Source organism: Vigna umbellata, chromosome 3 (genome assembly GCF_029865625.1).
Source record: "Vigna umbellata cultivar VRB3 chromosome 3, Vumbellata_1.0, whole genome shotgun sequence".
Classification (NCBI taxonomy): Eukaryota; Viridiplantae; Streptophyta; class Magnoliopsida; order Fabales; family Fabaceae; genus Vigna; species Vigna umbellata.
Genome location: NC_142167.1, coordinates 30,973,585 through 30,989,771, shown reverse-complemented (window position 1 = coordinate 30,989,771; position 16,187 = coordinate 30,973,585). Strand labels below are relative to the sequence as shown.

Below are 16,187 nucleotides of genomic sequence, written 5' to 3'. Positions count from 1 at the left end.
TTATAATGACTATGTTTCTTTTATTTAAATGACTTGTATTTTTCCTCATTATGTTGAAGAGTTTTTTATATTAAAAATTTACGCGTATCTTGTACTCTTATTTTATTTTTCAATTTTTTACTATGTTCTGTTTTTTCTTTCTAGAAACATTTTTATTATGTCTCATGTACCTCATTATGATTTATTTACTTAAAACATTATTAATGAATATTGTTCTAAGATAAGATGTGTCATATAATAAGGTAAGAAAGATTTCTACAAGTAGGTTTTAGTTTTTCAAATTTTTTATTGCTGATAAAACATAAGCATCGATCACACCGAGGAAAAGAAAAGACTAGAAAGTCTGATGAAAGACATAGAAATAGAAGAACAGGGTCGAGAATCAAACACACTCATTCACATTCTCTTATTTTCATAATAAGACTTACACTGATGCCTCCTCGCTATAGATCCCGTGGCAGAAATAAGAGAAGTTAGCCAATCATTTCAGAACCTGATGCTGCACAATTACAAAAACAAAGACATCAACTTAAAAATAAAAAACTACAGAACTGATAAATATCATGAGAAGTCAAAATTATAGAATTGAACAACATAAAGTATGGAAATGTAAAATCATACAACGTTTTAGTTTTAGTTTTTGTAGAAACAAGAAGAGCAGAAGAACATACCTTTCACAGTTGGTGGAGCGACTGATCTTGTAAGGAACGCTGACACCGCAGCGAGTGGGGAGTGCCTGAGCGTAATCATCGTTGATGCCGAAGGTATTAGCATCTTCCTTAAGACAGTTGCAGATGGTTTGTTTTTCAGAGGTTGTTCCGGCAGCTCCCATAGTGGTCCTAACTCCTCCGCAGCACGCATCTGAAACCTCTCCACCATTGGTTAGGTAAGATAGGCACGGTGACATGTATGTTGTCACTTCGTTGCATGTAATGCCCTGCACCATCATCGGTGCACCCACCACAGCCATGCACATCACAACCATGCATGCAACCTTCAAGCTGGCCATGCTTCCAAATACTGATATTATATCTCTCAACTTAACTAGTTCGTAGGCTAAAGGAAAAGATGTCACTGCAATGTGTGTATGCTGTTGTGCTTTTGTGTTGTAGGGTGGTGGTGTTTTTATAGATGCTTTGAGGCTGAATTTTTAATTTAAATTTGAGTCCAAGATACATAAATATAACTGTATTTTTAGGCTAATATTTAAGTATTGTAGATAGTTTTTCATGAATTTATTGAAATTCATGGGGATTTATTGAAATTCATGGGGATTTATTGTGATGGGTGTGTGGTTAAAGAGTTTGGTGTTACGTGAGTTCCTTATGCTCTGTTGGTATGGAGTTGGCCACTTTATTGCGCAGCTGCTCTGTTCTTGAAAATGATTTAAAAATTTGGAGTTTTGTGTTTGGCAATTACTCCTTCTTTGCACCATTTGTTCCCTTTAGTGGGTGTCAGTACAGGCTACAATTTGTTCACTGAACCATATCCTATAATTTTTATATTGAGTGTTTGGCTGAAAATTTTTCAAGATAGTGTAAGATCCCAAGATATAGTAATAAATCATATAATAGTAGTCACAGAAATAATAAAATAGAACAGTTAAAGACTAGGAAGTAAAGTATAAACTTTTATAGTCATCCAAAATAACCATAAAATTTAAAACTTTATTTATAGGAGTGCATTCTACAACTATACAAAAAAAAAAATAAAAACCTAACTAAACTAAGCTAAACAGCAACATCATCTCCCTCCAAAGCCTGCCGTAGAGGCACCTCATCTCCCTCTGCTCACATCCATAGGATGATCATTGCAAAAGAAAAGCACCACACATACAAAATACAAACTGATGAGTCAATATTTTATTGATTTCACTTAGTTTATTGTACCAGATTTAATTAGGGAATTGTGCTTAAATGTCCAGTATTTTCCTATTTTATCTAATTGTGCTTAATTTGACCAGAAATTGTTATTTTAATTAATTTGGAATATTTGAGCTTATTATTTTCATTTTAGATTGTAGGAAAATTTTGAAAATATATTTTGGGACATTTGGAGGGTTCTCACATGTTTCTAGAGTCTCCCCAAAAGAAGTGTGCAAGAATAAGAGCACTAGGGTGATATCACTCTTTGGGCTTATGAGAGAGGGGTGCTTCATTATTGAAAAGGTGGTGACGTCCAGCAATTGCCACCACAGCCTGCACACTCCTTGTTGGCCTTCAATTTTGGTGCGAGGCTTCAAGCGGACAGCACCCTCTCGGTCCAACTTGCACACGGCATGCAGCCCACATGGAAATGGAGAGATTAGCAGGCCTTTCCACCGGTCCAACAAGCTTACGGTGCTGTTACGTTTAGCATGGGGTGTGGTGTCATGAAGAAAGATTAGGAGGTGCAACCTTCATTTTGGTGAGCACACGGAGCATCCATATTGGAAAAGAGATGTGCGTCCAGAAGCATCCAGCAGCTCCCATCCAGCAGCTCCCATCCAGCAGCTCCCATCCAGCAGCTCCCATCCAGCAACTCCCATCCAGCAAGCCCGTCATCAATCCAGCAAAATCAACACACGGTCAAAGCACACGCGGCCCACATCCAGATTGAGCAAGGGGTTCCATATGAGAATGAGAACCAGTCCAGCAAGGGAGTTGCACTGATTAATTTTAAGAAGCACACAGACATGGGGAAGAGGAGGTGACAGCCAGCAGCTTGAGGAAAGAGGTGCTGATCCACTTGGGCTCACGCGCACTACAACTTGGGTCCAGCTTGCACACAGGAGGCAGCAACACTCACGCTCCCAGCTGACGCACGTCCAGCAGAGTGGAAGACAACGCACGTCCAGCACACTCCGCACGCGTCCAACAATGTAGAGGGTGTCTCGGCCTTGCTGGAAGAAGAACACCACGGCCCAGCAGTGTTCACCATGATATTTGGAGGAGCACACACGGAAGCAACACTAGGAAAGCAAGATCTTGGAGTGTGGGCACCACGGTTGGTTCAAAGGAATTTGGCAACATCAGTAGAGGAAGCTACAGCAGTTTGGAGGAGCCACCCAAGGGGGTCTCTCTTGGTTTGCATTCCAGCAGCCACACGCAAAGAAGAAGCAAGCAAAGAGGTGCTCACGGTCCAGCAAGCAAGAGCTGAAGCAGCTTCATGCAGTACGGTGGGAAGGAGAATGAAGGTGCAGTGGTCCAGAAGCAAACAGGAGAGAGGAAGCCCACACACTCAAAGAAGGAAATTATTTGTTTATTTGGCAATGGGAATGTTTTTGTCTTCTTCCTTTTTAAAATGAAGCAAGTAGAAAGTGGGGTGCAAACTTCCCTTAATTGGATAAAAGTGGAGAACCCCCTCATTCATTATTGCCATGGTCCAGTACGGAAGAAAGACTTTAAAAAAAAATTAAACATGGGCTGCAACGAAGAGGAGATAAAAGGGGCAGAGAGCCGTGGACTAGGGGGGAAGTTCCAGTAGTAGTGTAGACTAGAGAATGCAGTAGGAGTAGTGTAGAGTAGGTGGGAGTAGAGTAGAGAGCCTTCGTAAGGGAAAGAAGCTGGACACTGTCCAGCAGAGAGCAAGGGGCCATGAGCTGTACACGGACAGTGGGGGCTGGAACGGAGATGGAAGGATACGGTTGAGCAACAGTGCACGTTAGGTTCCTGTTTTATTTTCTTTGTTGTAATGAATTTTAATGCAATGAACAGTTTGATTTAATTTTGTGTTACTTAATTTTCAATGCTATTTCACTGTTCCGTTACTGATGTGATTTAAATTCTGCTGATATTTAATTTCTGTCTGTAATTTAATTTTCACTGTTGTTTGCACTGTGTAGTTGATGATTTGATTCTTTATCACTCGCTGTAATTTGATTCTAAATATTTTACTGCCGTAATGTTGATTCTGTTTTCATATTTAAAATTTGTTGTTCTCTGTTTTTACTGTTTACTGTATTTTCGTTTTCTGTATTTTCGTTTTCTGTTCCAGATCTGTTTTTACTGTTTCATGTTGCTGTAGTTTTCGTTTTTACTGTACCAATTTCGTTTTAATGTTTTAAGTTTTGTTTTACTGTTTTGAATTTTATTTCAACGCTTTTTAATTTTACCGCAACCAAAAAAAAATTCACAAACCCCGCCTTTTTCCGTGTGTGATCTGAGACTGAACCGCAATATTGGTCCTTGTGAGACGACCTAGGAGTCACTTCCTAGCACTATACTGCATTCTTTTATGCACAACTTTTGTGAGAGGTGCGACCCTCTCATCACAAACACAAGCAGAAAGGTAAGCTAGATACACAAGAAAACACCTAATTTAATAACATATAACATATACAAGATAACTCAAGCAAAGTAACAGAATCAAATATCCTAGCATGTTATATTCAAGACTTGACTCGTTCGGACTTTAGAATAAATACCGAGCTATGGCGAGTTATGCACTTGTGGCGGCCTCTACTGCTTTGCAAAGCCATTGTGATGGACGACGCTCCGAGGAGAAGATGAAAACTTGAGCGATTTCGACTCCTCGAGGCATCCTTGACATTGATGCACAGCGAAAAGACGCAAAGGAAGCAAATGAGGCAGCGAAAATAGTTGAAGAACTAAGAACCCTAGGTTTGAAGGTTTGTTCAGTGGAAACTCTAGGGATGGAGATAGGAGAGGGTTTAATCGGTGGAGAACATAGATCGAAGGTGAAATGGTGCTAGAATAAAGTTTCAATCGGTGAAATCACTGAGACGAGGCATTTAACCGGTAGAGATGAAGGTAAACAAGGATGCAATTGGTCAAGAGGCACAGAAGGGAAAGGTTTGAGTAAACCCTAGCAGATGAGGGTTAGGTCTGCGCGAGTGAGTTTGAAAGGTAGAAGAAAGGCTTACGGTTTGATGCTGTGATGGTGGATCTGTGAGGAAAATGGTTGGTGGAGGAGGCGCTCTCGTGGAAGACAAACCTGATGGAAGAGGTTGTCCTTGGTTGGGATTCGAGATGGAGTCGAGATTTGGTGAGGGTGAAACCAAAAATGGCGATCGTCGGGGAGAGAGACTGGAAATAGGGTTTGGGTCGAGGGAGATCTCAAGATGTGGTGCTACGTGAATGAAATGTGACGCTCGAAAGAGGTTTCGAGACTGAGTGTGAATGAAGACGTGTTGTGAGGACGGCGTGAAGATGTGGCTGAAACGGGATGTGCCACAAGCGGATTGGTGAGAATAATGGTTGTGTGTAGAACTGAAATCTGATGGGAAATGAAAGAGAATGGTAAGGTGGTAAATGGAAGGGCCTTGACTTTCAAGGGTGAATTGGTTCTGGAGTTATCTCTACAGAAATGCAATTCAATATTCTCAAAAGTGTCTTACTAGAGGTGGTGGCATGTCTATATATAGGACAAAAAGTCCCTCATATCTACCACATGTCTAACACCTTTTACACATGCTTTAATAAAAATAAAAGAAATACTATACTAAGATAATTGGGCTTGGGCCCCGTCTATCACATTGTCATGGGTTTCACCCTACCACACACACAAGGTTAGTTTGTTACCGCGTAATAGGCCTCCAAGTAGCGCCTACACTAAGACCTCCTACTACTTTCACCACATGAATCAATCCTCTCTATGTGAGAATGAAAGATCATTAGAGTGTTAGGATAACCCCCAATACTGAGCTCCATGTATTCATTCTAAACAAACAAGTATCTCCCCGACAGATTCCACTTTACTATCCACTTACACCGCATTGAAATCATATTATCCTTCTCTTTGAATCACCATTCATAACTCTCATACTCATATAATTCCACAAACTTTCATATATAATATTAAACGAATTATACCATCATTCTAACCACTCAAGATCAAAAGAAGAAAAGAACAACTAAACTCAAACCAGTCGCACAACGCACACAGTGGTAGAGCGAAACTAGAGGTTTCTTGCACAGCGACCTAACTCGCTATGCGAATCCTCATACAAAGACCCACTCCTCATGACCATTCGCACAGCGATCAAACTCGTTATGCGAATAAACTCCTAATTGTATCAGACCCTAAACCCCTCGCATAGCACCCCAAATCGCTATGCGAGAGCCCTAGGCAGTGGCTCAAACTCCCTAAACACTCGCAAAACGCACCTATTCGCTATTTGAAAAAAAATGGCAATAGTCTCAGACCCCAACCATTCGCATAGCGCTCCAATTCGCCATGCAGATCGTTAAACAGAGAGCAACCCTCTCAAACCATTTGCACAGCGCATCTATTCGTTGTACGAATGCCTTGGTAGAGAGCATCTCGTCAGGATGACTCGCTATTCAATTCTATTCACAAAGCGAGTCTGCATAATCTGCAGAATGAAAATATACAGAATTATACAACTCAAACTCCAATTACCAATTCTATCTATTTTTCCCAACTTCTAACGCTCCTAAATTGTATTATATACCTAATTAGATTTGTCTAAGTGATTAAAAACCTTCCTAACCTCAATCTAAAGTGTTTATGGATCAATTTTCACTCCAAAACATCAAATTTATCAACTTAGAGACTCAAATCCCATTCTATTACTTTTAGCACTATTTTCAGCCACTTAAGGACTCAAGCAAGTCCTAATTGACCTATATAACCTATTCCAACTTACCAACACAGCCTACAACTCCTAATTCAAAATTTCACTACCCCACTTCCTCAAAACTTACCTAAAACCAGTATACTTCACTCAACTTTCTCATAAGTCAATCACATCCAAATTTTAAGATTTCATCTAGTCTATAACATCAGAATCATCATTCAAACCAGTTCATATTTATAATTTCTTCACACACACTTACAATAGTCACAGTAAGCACATTCATTATAAAATCAAAGACAACAATTCAACTTATTATATATATAACTAACATACTCTTCACACATGCATAATATAATTAACTAAACAGAGAAAAATCCACCTTCCCTTACCTTAGAGAAGTACTACCCAGCTCTAGAAACCCAAAATTGATGCTTGCACCGCAAGGAAACTCTACAAAAACCTACAATTCACCGATTGGTGATAGAGAACAGCTCTTAGAACCTAAATTGAGCTGAGAATTGAAGAAAGCAACTACTAGATACATGCAAACAGAAACAATTGCATGATCAAGGGTCAAGAACGTACGGGAAGAAGGGAAAAACGATTTACTGACTCACACTACAAAAAAGAAGGGCATTATCGAAGGCCAGGAGCCCTCAGAAACAGCCCGAAACCGTCGGTAAAAGGTAATTACAGACGGCTTATCGACGGCCAAAGAGCCCTCGGTAAATCCCTTGTCGCTAACATTTACCGAGGGCTTCCGCCCTTCGGTAATTATCGAAGGGCGTTCTGAACCTTGTCTTGTCATGGACCATTGGACTTTGCATTTGGAAACATAAACCTGCACATGCCAACCTAGAATCGAAAATTGGAGCAAACAAATTTTCAAACAGAACTTGATTTGAACACTGCACCAGGAAAATGCTTCTAATTTGGTGGTTTTAAACCCAATATTGATTGGAAGTGATTCAACAGCTCAATTAATGCATCAAACAAATTTTTATCATCATTTTAAAGATTTAAACACTGAAACAGTTTGAAAATAGATTGCAATGTGAATTCAGTGGTTCACTTCCATTTTAAAGCCCATTTTGATGGTTTAAGACATGATTCTACATATAGGCATAAAAATTAGCATTTCAACAGTGCACACAACTTGAAAATGGCAAAATAAACTTGCTCAAACATTGTATATGCACAAACACAGCAAGATTCAACAAATCATACTTGCTATAGACAAATATGTATGAAAATGTCACCAAAACTGCATCAGAATTTTGTTGTGTCTTAGGCCATTTAACATCTCCTAGCTAAGATTTTGTACCTAGATCTAGTGAATTAGGACTTCCTTTAGCTTTGTTTATGCTGTATAGTTTGATTCCAGTGTGTGTTTTCAATTCTAGTGCTAATTTTGGTTTTAAAATGTTGCATAATTGGCTATAGCAGGTGTGATTTGAAGCATCTGGTTGTTTCTGTCCATTGTGAATGTTTGAACAAGTTTATTTTACCATTTCAAACCTGTGTGCACTGTTCATTTCGTCAAATTTGAGCCTACATGCAAAATCACTTCCTAAACCATCAATTTAGCTTAAATTTGGAAGTGAATTAGTGATTTTTGAGTGTAGTGTGATTCCTTGTTGTTTCAATGTTTAAACACCTTTAAATTGAGGATATAAAGTTGCTTGAATCATCACTTGAGATTTAGAAACACTGCCACTCATTTTTGGGTTTGAAAGCACACTTTTAAAGCCATTTTTCTGGTGCAGTTTTCATTTTTAGTGTTGTTTAATTTTGTATATTCTTTAAATTTCAATTATGGGTTGGCAAGAGCTGGTTACATGTTTGAAAATGGAATTATATGATCAAAAAAGTATAATCCAATCATAAAAATCATTTGAAAACCAAGCAATCTAGTTTTGAACCCCAAAAACCGAAAATCACAAAATATGCACTTCTTTGGAGACTTTCATCAAACATTTGCATTTTTATCAAACACCTTACTGCACTACTTTTGGCTCTTCATTTTTTATTTTTCTTGCGTGCTTAATCTGATCTAGTGCCTCTCTTAGGTTCCTTTTGTGTCCCTCTATTGATTCAAGGCTTAGAATCATTTGAAACCCACTTGTTTGGCCTCCAAATTGTGCCACAAAGTTTGTTACGTGAAATTAAAATCTGGTGCAGTGCAGATTTTTGCTGTGACTGGTTTAGTGTGTGGTAGGGTGTTGTGACGTTTTGGTGAGGCTTCCAAGGTCCAGAATTCCTACTCCAAGGGGGTAGCATACTAGGTAATGGAAGGGTTGCTGAATTGGACAAAGAAGTAGCTCTAAAAGTAGCAATTTGGCTTGATTTTTAGCAGCATTTCACCAACTTGGAACCACTTTTTTAGGTTCTAACAACTCAAACTTTGAGTTTTACCTAATTCTTTGCTTTTGACTAGTTTCCTAGGTTCATTTCACTACTTTAGACTTGTTAGGATGTTGACATTACTTAAAATGAGTCTATATTAGGTGAATTGACAATTTCTCACCTTATAAGTACACTTTTTATAATCTAAATACTCAAACTTTGAGTTTTAGGTTATTCTTTGCTTTTCACCACTTCAACAACTTTGTTTGGTGAAATGAAACTTGTTAAAACTCAAATTTAACTCAAAACCAAACTACTACTCAAAATCACCTTTCTAAACTTCCCAAAATAGACTCAAAATTGGTGGTTTTGGAAGTCATTTTGTGCCTAAGCCATTATGACACTTTGCTAATCATTTTAACAGTTTTAACTCATCAAAATACACTTGGTTGAACTCTAATTAGGCATAAAACAGAACTGCAACTCAGATTCACTTTGCAAGTTCCAAAAATGGCTCAAATATGATGGTTTGACATACTAAATTGCATAAGGTCATTCTAACTTCATATCAATGCTTCTAACAACTTTAATACATCAATTTGGACTTGTTTAAACTTCAAATATCACAGAATCACAGCAGAACGAAAAAGTACTTGTAATGACTCAATTTTTGAAAATGTTGATCAACCACAACACCAAATTTGAGGTTTAGGGAATTCTTTGCTTTTGACCACTTTCCTAGCATCATTTCACTACTTTACAGTTGTTAGGATGTGTATAATAGACACTCTTAGGTTACTTTAGATTAATTCCCAATTTCTCACCTATTTAGTACACCTTTTTAGGTTTTAAGTAGTCCAATTTTGCTTTTGTTGTTATTTTTTAATTGAGACTTCATTTTTATCTTTCTTTTATCTTTTCAAAGTTGTGTAAATAGTTAGTTTACTGTTTCGAGTAGTAGTTTAATACACTTTGCATTGTTAGCACTTTTAGTGTATTCTAGGTACTACTTTTAGATTCAAGTTTGTAATAATTTGAGTTTTAGGTACTTTTTGTAGTGAGTTCTTAATTAACTAGGTTTTACCATTCTAAACTTGTTAGGATAGTTTCTTTCTAGTTTCTTTTCCTAGTTTAGTGCAGTTTGCAATTGTAGTACACCTTTTTTGAGGTTTAAGTAGTGATTTTTAGAAATTGTCTTAGGAATCACTTCTACACTCTTCTCTTTGTCATTTTTAGTCCATTACAACTTGTGTAGATAGTTTTAGGTATCTTTTACAGATTGAACATCTTCATGCTTAACACATTTACCCTATTCTACTGTATTTTAGGTGCCCAATGGTCAAATTTTGATTTTATTTGTATTTTTGAATTGTCACCTCAATTCTAACTTTGTTTTATGTTTTAAACTTGTCTACATAGTTAGTTTACTGTTTTAATTAGTACTTTAATACACTTTGCATTCTTAGGACTTTTAGTGTATTCTAGGAGGGACAATTAGGTTCTAGGTTGTCATAAGCAACTCATAAGCAATCAACAACCTCAACTTGCCCAAACACAAAAACCTATACTTGTTAGGTCATTCATTATCAATTTAAAGTCATTTAAAATATGTTAGAATGGGTACAGGGGTAGTACTTTAAATGTTAAATATCCCTATAGGAAGTGTGATTTGTATCCTTTATCAAATCATAATTGTGGCTATTTTTACACTTTATATGTATGCATCAAACTAATTTTGGCCAATTCAAACCTGTTTGGGTGTTAAATTATTCGTGAATTATACATACATAGGAGTGGAGTTGGATAACTACATTAATAGTTATTTTAACTTGGGTTTGAATTCAAAACAGAGGGTCAGAAACTATTTAAGGCTGTCTACATTATTTGGAATCTTCTTCTTCAATCTTTGGCTATCATATTGCATAAATTGTTGTCTCTAGTTGGTGGAAGTTATTCTGCACATTCTATTTACTTGTTCTAAGTTTACATGTTGTGATAGTATAGTTCTGCATTACCAGTACGTATTTGGTTCCAAAACATGACTTATACTTGTTCATTACTATTATTATTATTATAGTGAATTGAGGTGGGTGATATAGCAACAACTACAGTTTAAGGGGACTGCTTTCGAACTTTAATAAGAAACCATAAGACTTGTACTATTCTGATTTCAAGGATAACTACAATAACAGGAAAGTCAGGACCATGACCTTCATAGAACCCAATCTTCCCTTGTTAGGCACATACTATCACAACATGGTTTCAAGGCTAACTATTGTTAGGCACTTAAGTTATAGTTTAGTTAGATTTCTTCATTAATTTAGCACTATGCCATTACTTTACTTTTTGGTATTTACGTTAACAGTAGTTTTACTAAATTAGAACCATAGTTAGAAAATATAGATAGTTTATATTACTAGCATAGTAGAAGTAGACTACTTCAACCATATTTGTATATGTTTAGAAAATATAGAACCATTACAAAATATAGATACTTCATTAGAACTATTATTTTACTTCAACCATATTTGTAGTTATGTTTAGACTAGCTCGTTAACTTAGTTTAGGTGTTTGTCATTAGTTTTATATAGCTAACTTCTTTAACTTGATTTGGTGCAGAAAAGGTAAACCAAGGACAACTAAATGGAGGGCTGATCAAAACCAAGAAATCTAGTTGGGGAATTCAACATAGTATATAAGCACCAAAATGAAGCAAGGCAAACAGAAGAGGACAAACTTTACCTACATGAAAATGATGAACTCTTGGACACTGGAGTGCAGCCCTTCAACAATGGGACTTTTGCAACCAACTTTAACCCACTGTGTTCGAAGCTTCCAAAAGTTCCATGCCTTAGCCCCTGATCAACACCCCAAAACCTTGTACAATAATGGACAATTTTAATTAGCAAAACGGAAGAACAACAAAAGATTAATCATCAAACACCTTGTTACCAAGAACAAGGACTCAATAAATTCATCTTCAATAAAAAACCAACTTACCTCCACGGCAAGGGAAGAAACACGACCCAAGACCTCAACCAAGTTGCTTTAAACAACCTTGCTCACACACACGAACCACACTCCACAAAGACCCCTTGAAGAACAATCCTCCAACCCTCCAACAACAACACTACAACAACACAAGCTAACGTCACAACAAGTGGAAGCCAATGCAACAACAACACCCACGTCTAAATAGTTTGAACCTACCTCCTCACACAACGACAACCATTCGTCATGCACCCTTTCGATTGGCGTTGTCGCGATAGTCCAAACCCTACTCACATCGCCACACCACCGTCGTCAACAAACCCCTTCCAAAAATACCCACCGTTGAATGAGAGAGGGAGATTAAGGTCAACTGCTGCTTACTGTTTAGGAGAAGTTTTAATGAAGACAAAATTTGGGAGAATGGGAGAGGGAAATCTCAAATTCTAATTTGATAAAGTCGAACCTTATACCGATGGACATATTCCTTCAGTAAAATCACTACACCAATACCGAAGGTTAAAGTCCTTCGGTAATCATTGCACCAATACCGACGGTTAAAAGCCTTCGATAAATCAACTTTACCGAAGGCCCAAAGACCGTCGGAAATACACCTTCAGTAATTGACCACTTTCTTGTAGTGTCAGACTAAGAAATTGATCGATCTAGATTGTTGCTCTCGACACCAGGATCGTGTAAGCGCTTCCTGATCGTTCAACAGATAACTCTATAGTGAGAAAAGGTAGAGAGAAGTCAGAGAACTCAAAGAGAATAGAGTTCTAGAGAGATAGAGGTGATTTAGATAATGAACCGAACTTTAGAAATTTCTATTTATATTATAAAATTATTTTAGAATAAAAATGTTCGTCTCATTATTTTAATACATCTATCTACTCTAATGCTCTATTTTCTAAGTCCTTACATAGCATTCCATTATTTTTCTTAAAATGCTTGAAATTTTATAGAAGACTTTTCTAAGAAAATAAAATAAAAATCAAATAGTACCTAAAGCGAAATATTGTTGATAGTTTCACTTTTTTTAGATGATAAATATCAACATTTACATATGTTTGTTATAATTATCTTTCACGGATATAACACTAGTGCAGCGAGGGGCTTTTACCGCGGTTATTTTTCACTATACGTCGCGGTTTACGAACCGCAGCATATCCAGTCGCGGTAGTAAGTCAGAGACTTTAGGCCGCGGTTATGACCGCGGTATATAGGTTGCGGAATATGCCGCGGTTGTCCAAAGAACCGCTGCCTAAATCCTTTTTTTAAAAAAAAAAAATTTGTCCACTATATGCCGCGGTTGGGGTTACAACCGCGGCATATTCCCCTGCAGTTTTTTAAAATTGCAGGTCTGTTTTTGTGATATCCACTACCACAAAAACAGACCTGCATATAGTAGTGTCTTGAATCTCTCCAAAAGACAATTCATATTAATTAGTGTATATGAATTCAACATTTGGGAAAAAATCAAAATTTGTTAAAGTTATCAAAATTTGTTAAAGTTACCACTAATGAAGAAATCATGTTAAGAATGCAAAAGGGCATAAATACCTGGAACAGGGGCGACGAAAAAGCTTGGTGCAACAAAGGGGAATGGCAGCGGAGAGGAATGACAGGCGTTTCAAACGATTTTGATCGGCTAAAACTATTTTTTATCGTCAAAAATGGGAAATGACCGAACAATTTTGAGTTTAAACGGTGAAGAAACGAGGGAACTGAGATGGGTGGTCGGCGGGAGAAGAAAACTCGAAGTTGTTGAGCGTCTGCGCGAACAAGACGATACTGTTCCAAAGTTTTATTTTTTAACTCTGACTGGGGAATCTACCGCGGTTCACTACTTAACCGCGGTATAAGATGACATTTTTGAAATTATTTTTAAACTATATGCCGCGGTTCGGCGGCAACCGCGGTATAAGATGACATTTTTGAAATTATTTTTAAACTATATGCCGCGGTTCGGAGGGCAACCGCGGTATATTCCTTTAAATATTTCAAATTCATTTTAAATTTATTTCAGGTAGGAGAATAGGTTGCGGTTACTCTCAGAACCGCGGCATATACCCCTGTAACTTCTGAAATTCTCTGACTCAGTCAGCCCCTGCAATAAATTGGCAGGGGTATATGCCGCGGTTTTCCAGAGAACCGCGACATATAGGCTGTTATTTAATTTTTTTTTTCAGACGTGGCGTCAAAGGGGATGGTTGACTGGCGTATATGCCGCGGTTCCCCTCTGAACCGCGGCATATTCCTTCGATTTATTTACAAAACTGCCACCGCGCACCATTATGCTGCGGTTTCTAGTGAACCGTGGCATAATGTGCGCTGTAAAAACCCAATTTTTTACTAGTGTAACCATATGTATCTCACCCTTCGTTTTAGGACAATTATAAGCATTTAATGACTATTATATTTGTCGGTAATTTTCAAATAATAATCTCATATTTTTAATTTTCTATAAATATATTTATCGGTAAAATATGACCATGTCTTTCAACTGATAAATCTGTAACGAAATTGTGTCCTAAAAAATCGTCTAACTATTTTTTTTTTGCTTTCAATAAAACTTCGCCCACTCTTTTCTATTTCTAGAAAATTTTTACATATCCAATTCTAACTGGTCTACAATTTGACAAAGACAAAACCTTTTAAATGCATCTATCTCACTAGTGCAGTTGATGGAAACAACAACAGTTATTTTCGCCTATAGGCAGCGGTGAACTATGTGTTTGGTGGTGGAGGTTCGCCCAGTGGTGGTAGAGGTCGCAAGGGAAGAAGAAGAATGAGGAGGTGTGCTAGGGGAAGAAGAAAAGGTTTCAGTAATTTGAACAAGTGAAAGCGCTACTACCTCGGTTCAACAAATAAACGAGTAGTAAAAACACTACTAACTCGGTTCATCTACTAACCGATGCCTAAAGAGCTAAAACAAAATTCAAAATAACCTATATGCCTTAGTTAGAAGGCAAACCGAAACATAAGTTCCCAATGACATCGGTTCGAAGAAGACCCATGCAGTAGGGCTTTGACGAAAAGTTGTCAGTCTGACTTACAGAGGGTTGTGTGAATTTGCAGAGGCTTTTATGCTTCGGTTTGAGGCAGTAGAGTGTATAAGCTTCGATTTCTAGTGAACCGAGATGTATAAGTTTGTCTTAATTATAAAAATACCACCGCGTTTTAATATATTTCGGTTTTGTAAAAACCGAGACGTATTAGACGCGTTAAAAAACTGTTTTTTTACTGGTGTCTGCTTCCTAAATGTTGCACCCACACCACACCTCTTACTATCTATTTTTCATGCATGAAACTCATTTCTCTCGAAAAACATGAATGGCTATCCAAACTTACACATTTACATACTTTTAGAATTTAAATTCTAAAATTTATCTTCTATACATGGTTCTAAAATTTAAATACTAAAAATCAAGTTTTGTATTGTTCTGGAATTTAAAAATAATATAATATAAAATTGAAAAAAGGATGAAAGATGTGAATAACAAAATGATGATATATACATACTACTTGTTTCATATACTATTAGATGAAAAACACATTTTCATTTTTAATTAATAATTGACGGAGTTGTATTTATGTTTTGGAGGAAGCAGCCTTAGATATAAAGGCTAGTTCAACAAGTTTATGTTCCTTTAGATTACTTGTCATCATATTGAACGATTTTGTATTTGAGAGGCTTCCAATACTCTAATAAAGACTTTTGAAACTCATTCATTTTCTGGAGGAATTTAGAGGCTTTGAGTCACAGAACTAAAAGGTAAAGTAAACATTTTGCCCCTAATTTGTCAATTTCACATTTTCGCTTTCTCTTGTTAGTATCGAACCGATAACGAATCTTCCTGCACAACGCTCCCCACACCTTGAAACGTCATTGTGCAACAAATAGGTTTCCTTAATATGCTTTATGATTTATTAGTATTGGTGTCATCAATTCGCTCGTTACGTGTAGTGGACATAAAGAAGATGCACTTCAGTAATGTTAATAAATGCATTTTGTAATTAGGAGTAATGTTAACATCTTTACGCATTTTTAAATCATTTTCAAGAACAGAGCAGCTGCGCAATAAAGTGGCCAACTCCATACCAACAGAGCATAAGGAACTCACGTAACACCAAACTCTTTAACCACACACCCATCACAATAAATCCCCATGAATTCCAATAAATTCATGAAAAACTATCTACAATACTTAAATATTAGCCTAAAAATACAGTTATATTTATGTATCTTGGACTCAAATTTAAATTAAAAATTCAGCCTCAAAGCATCTATAAAAACACCACCACCCTA

At 37.0% G+C, this 16,187-nt stretch overlaps 1 protein-coding gene across 1 annotated transcript; it reads right to left on the bottom strand.

Annotated features, from left to right (window-relative positions):
• Positions 1 to 291: 291 nt before the first annotated feature.
• On the bottom strand, positions 292 to 1,115 carry LOC148202240 (non-specific lipid-transfer protein 1-like). The gene is made up of 2 exons (XM_088110629.1): positions 672 to 1,115; positions 292 to 499 (listed from the first exon to the last, which is right to left on the bottom strand). The coding sequence occupies exons 1-2, from the start codon at positions 1,007 to 1,009 to the stop codon at positions 487 to 489; spliced, it is 351 nt and encodes a 116-aa protein (XP_087966755.1). The 5' UTR covers positions 1,010 to 1,115; the 3' UTR covers positions 292 to 486.
• Between the last annotated feature and the right edge of the window lie 15,072 nt (positions 1,116 to 16,187).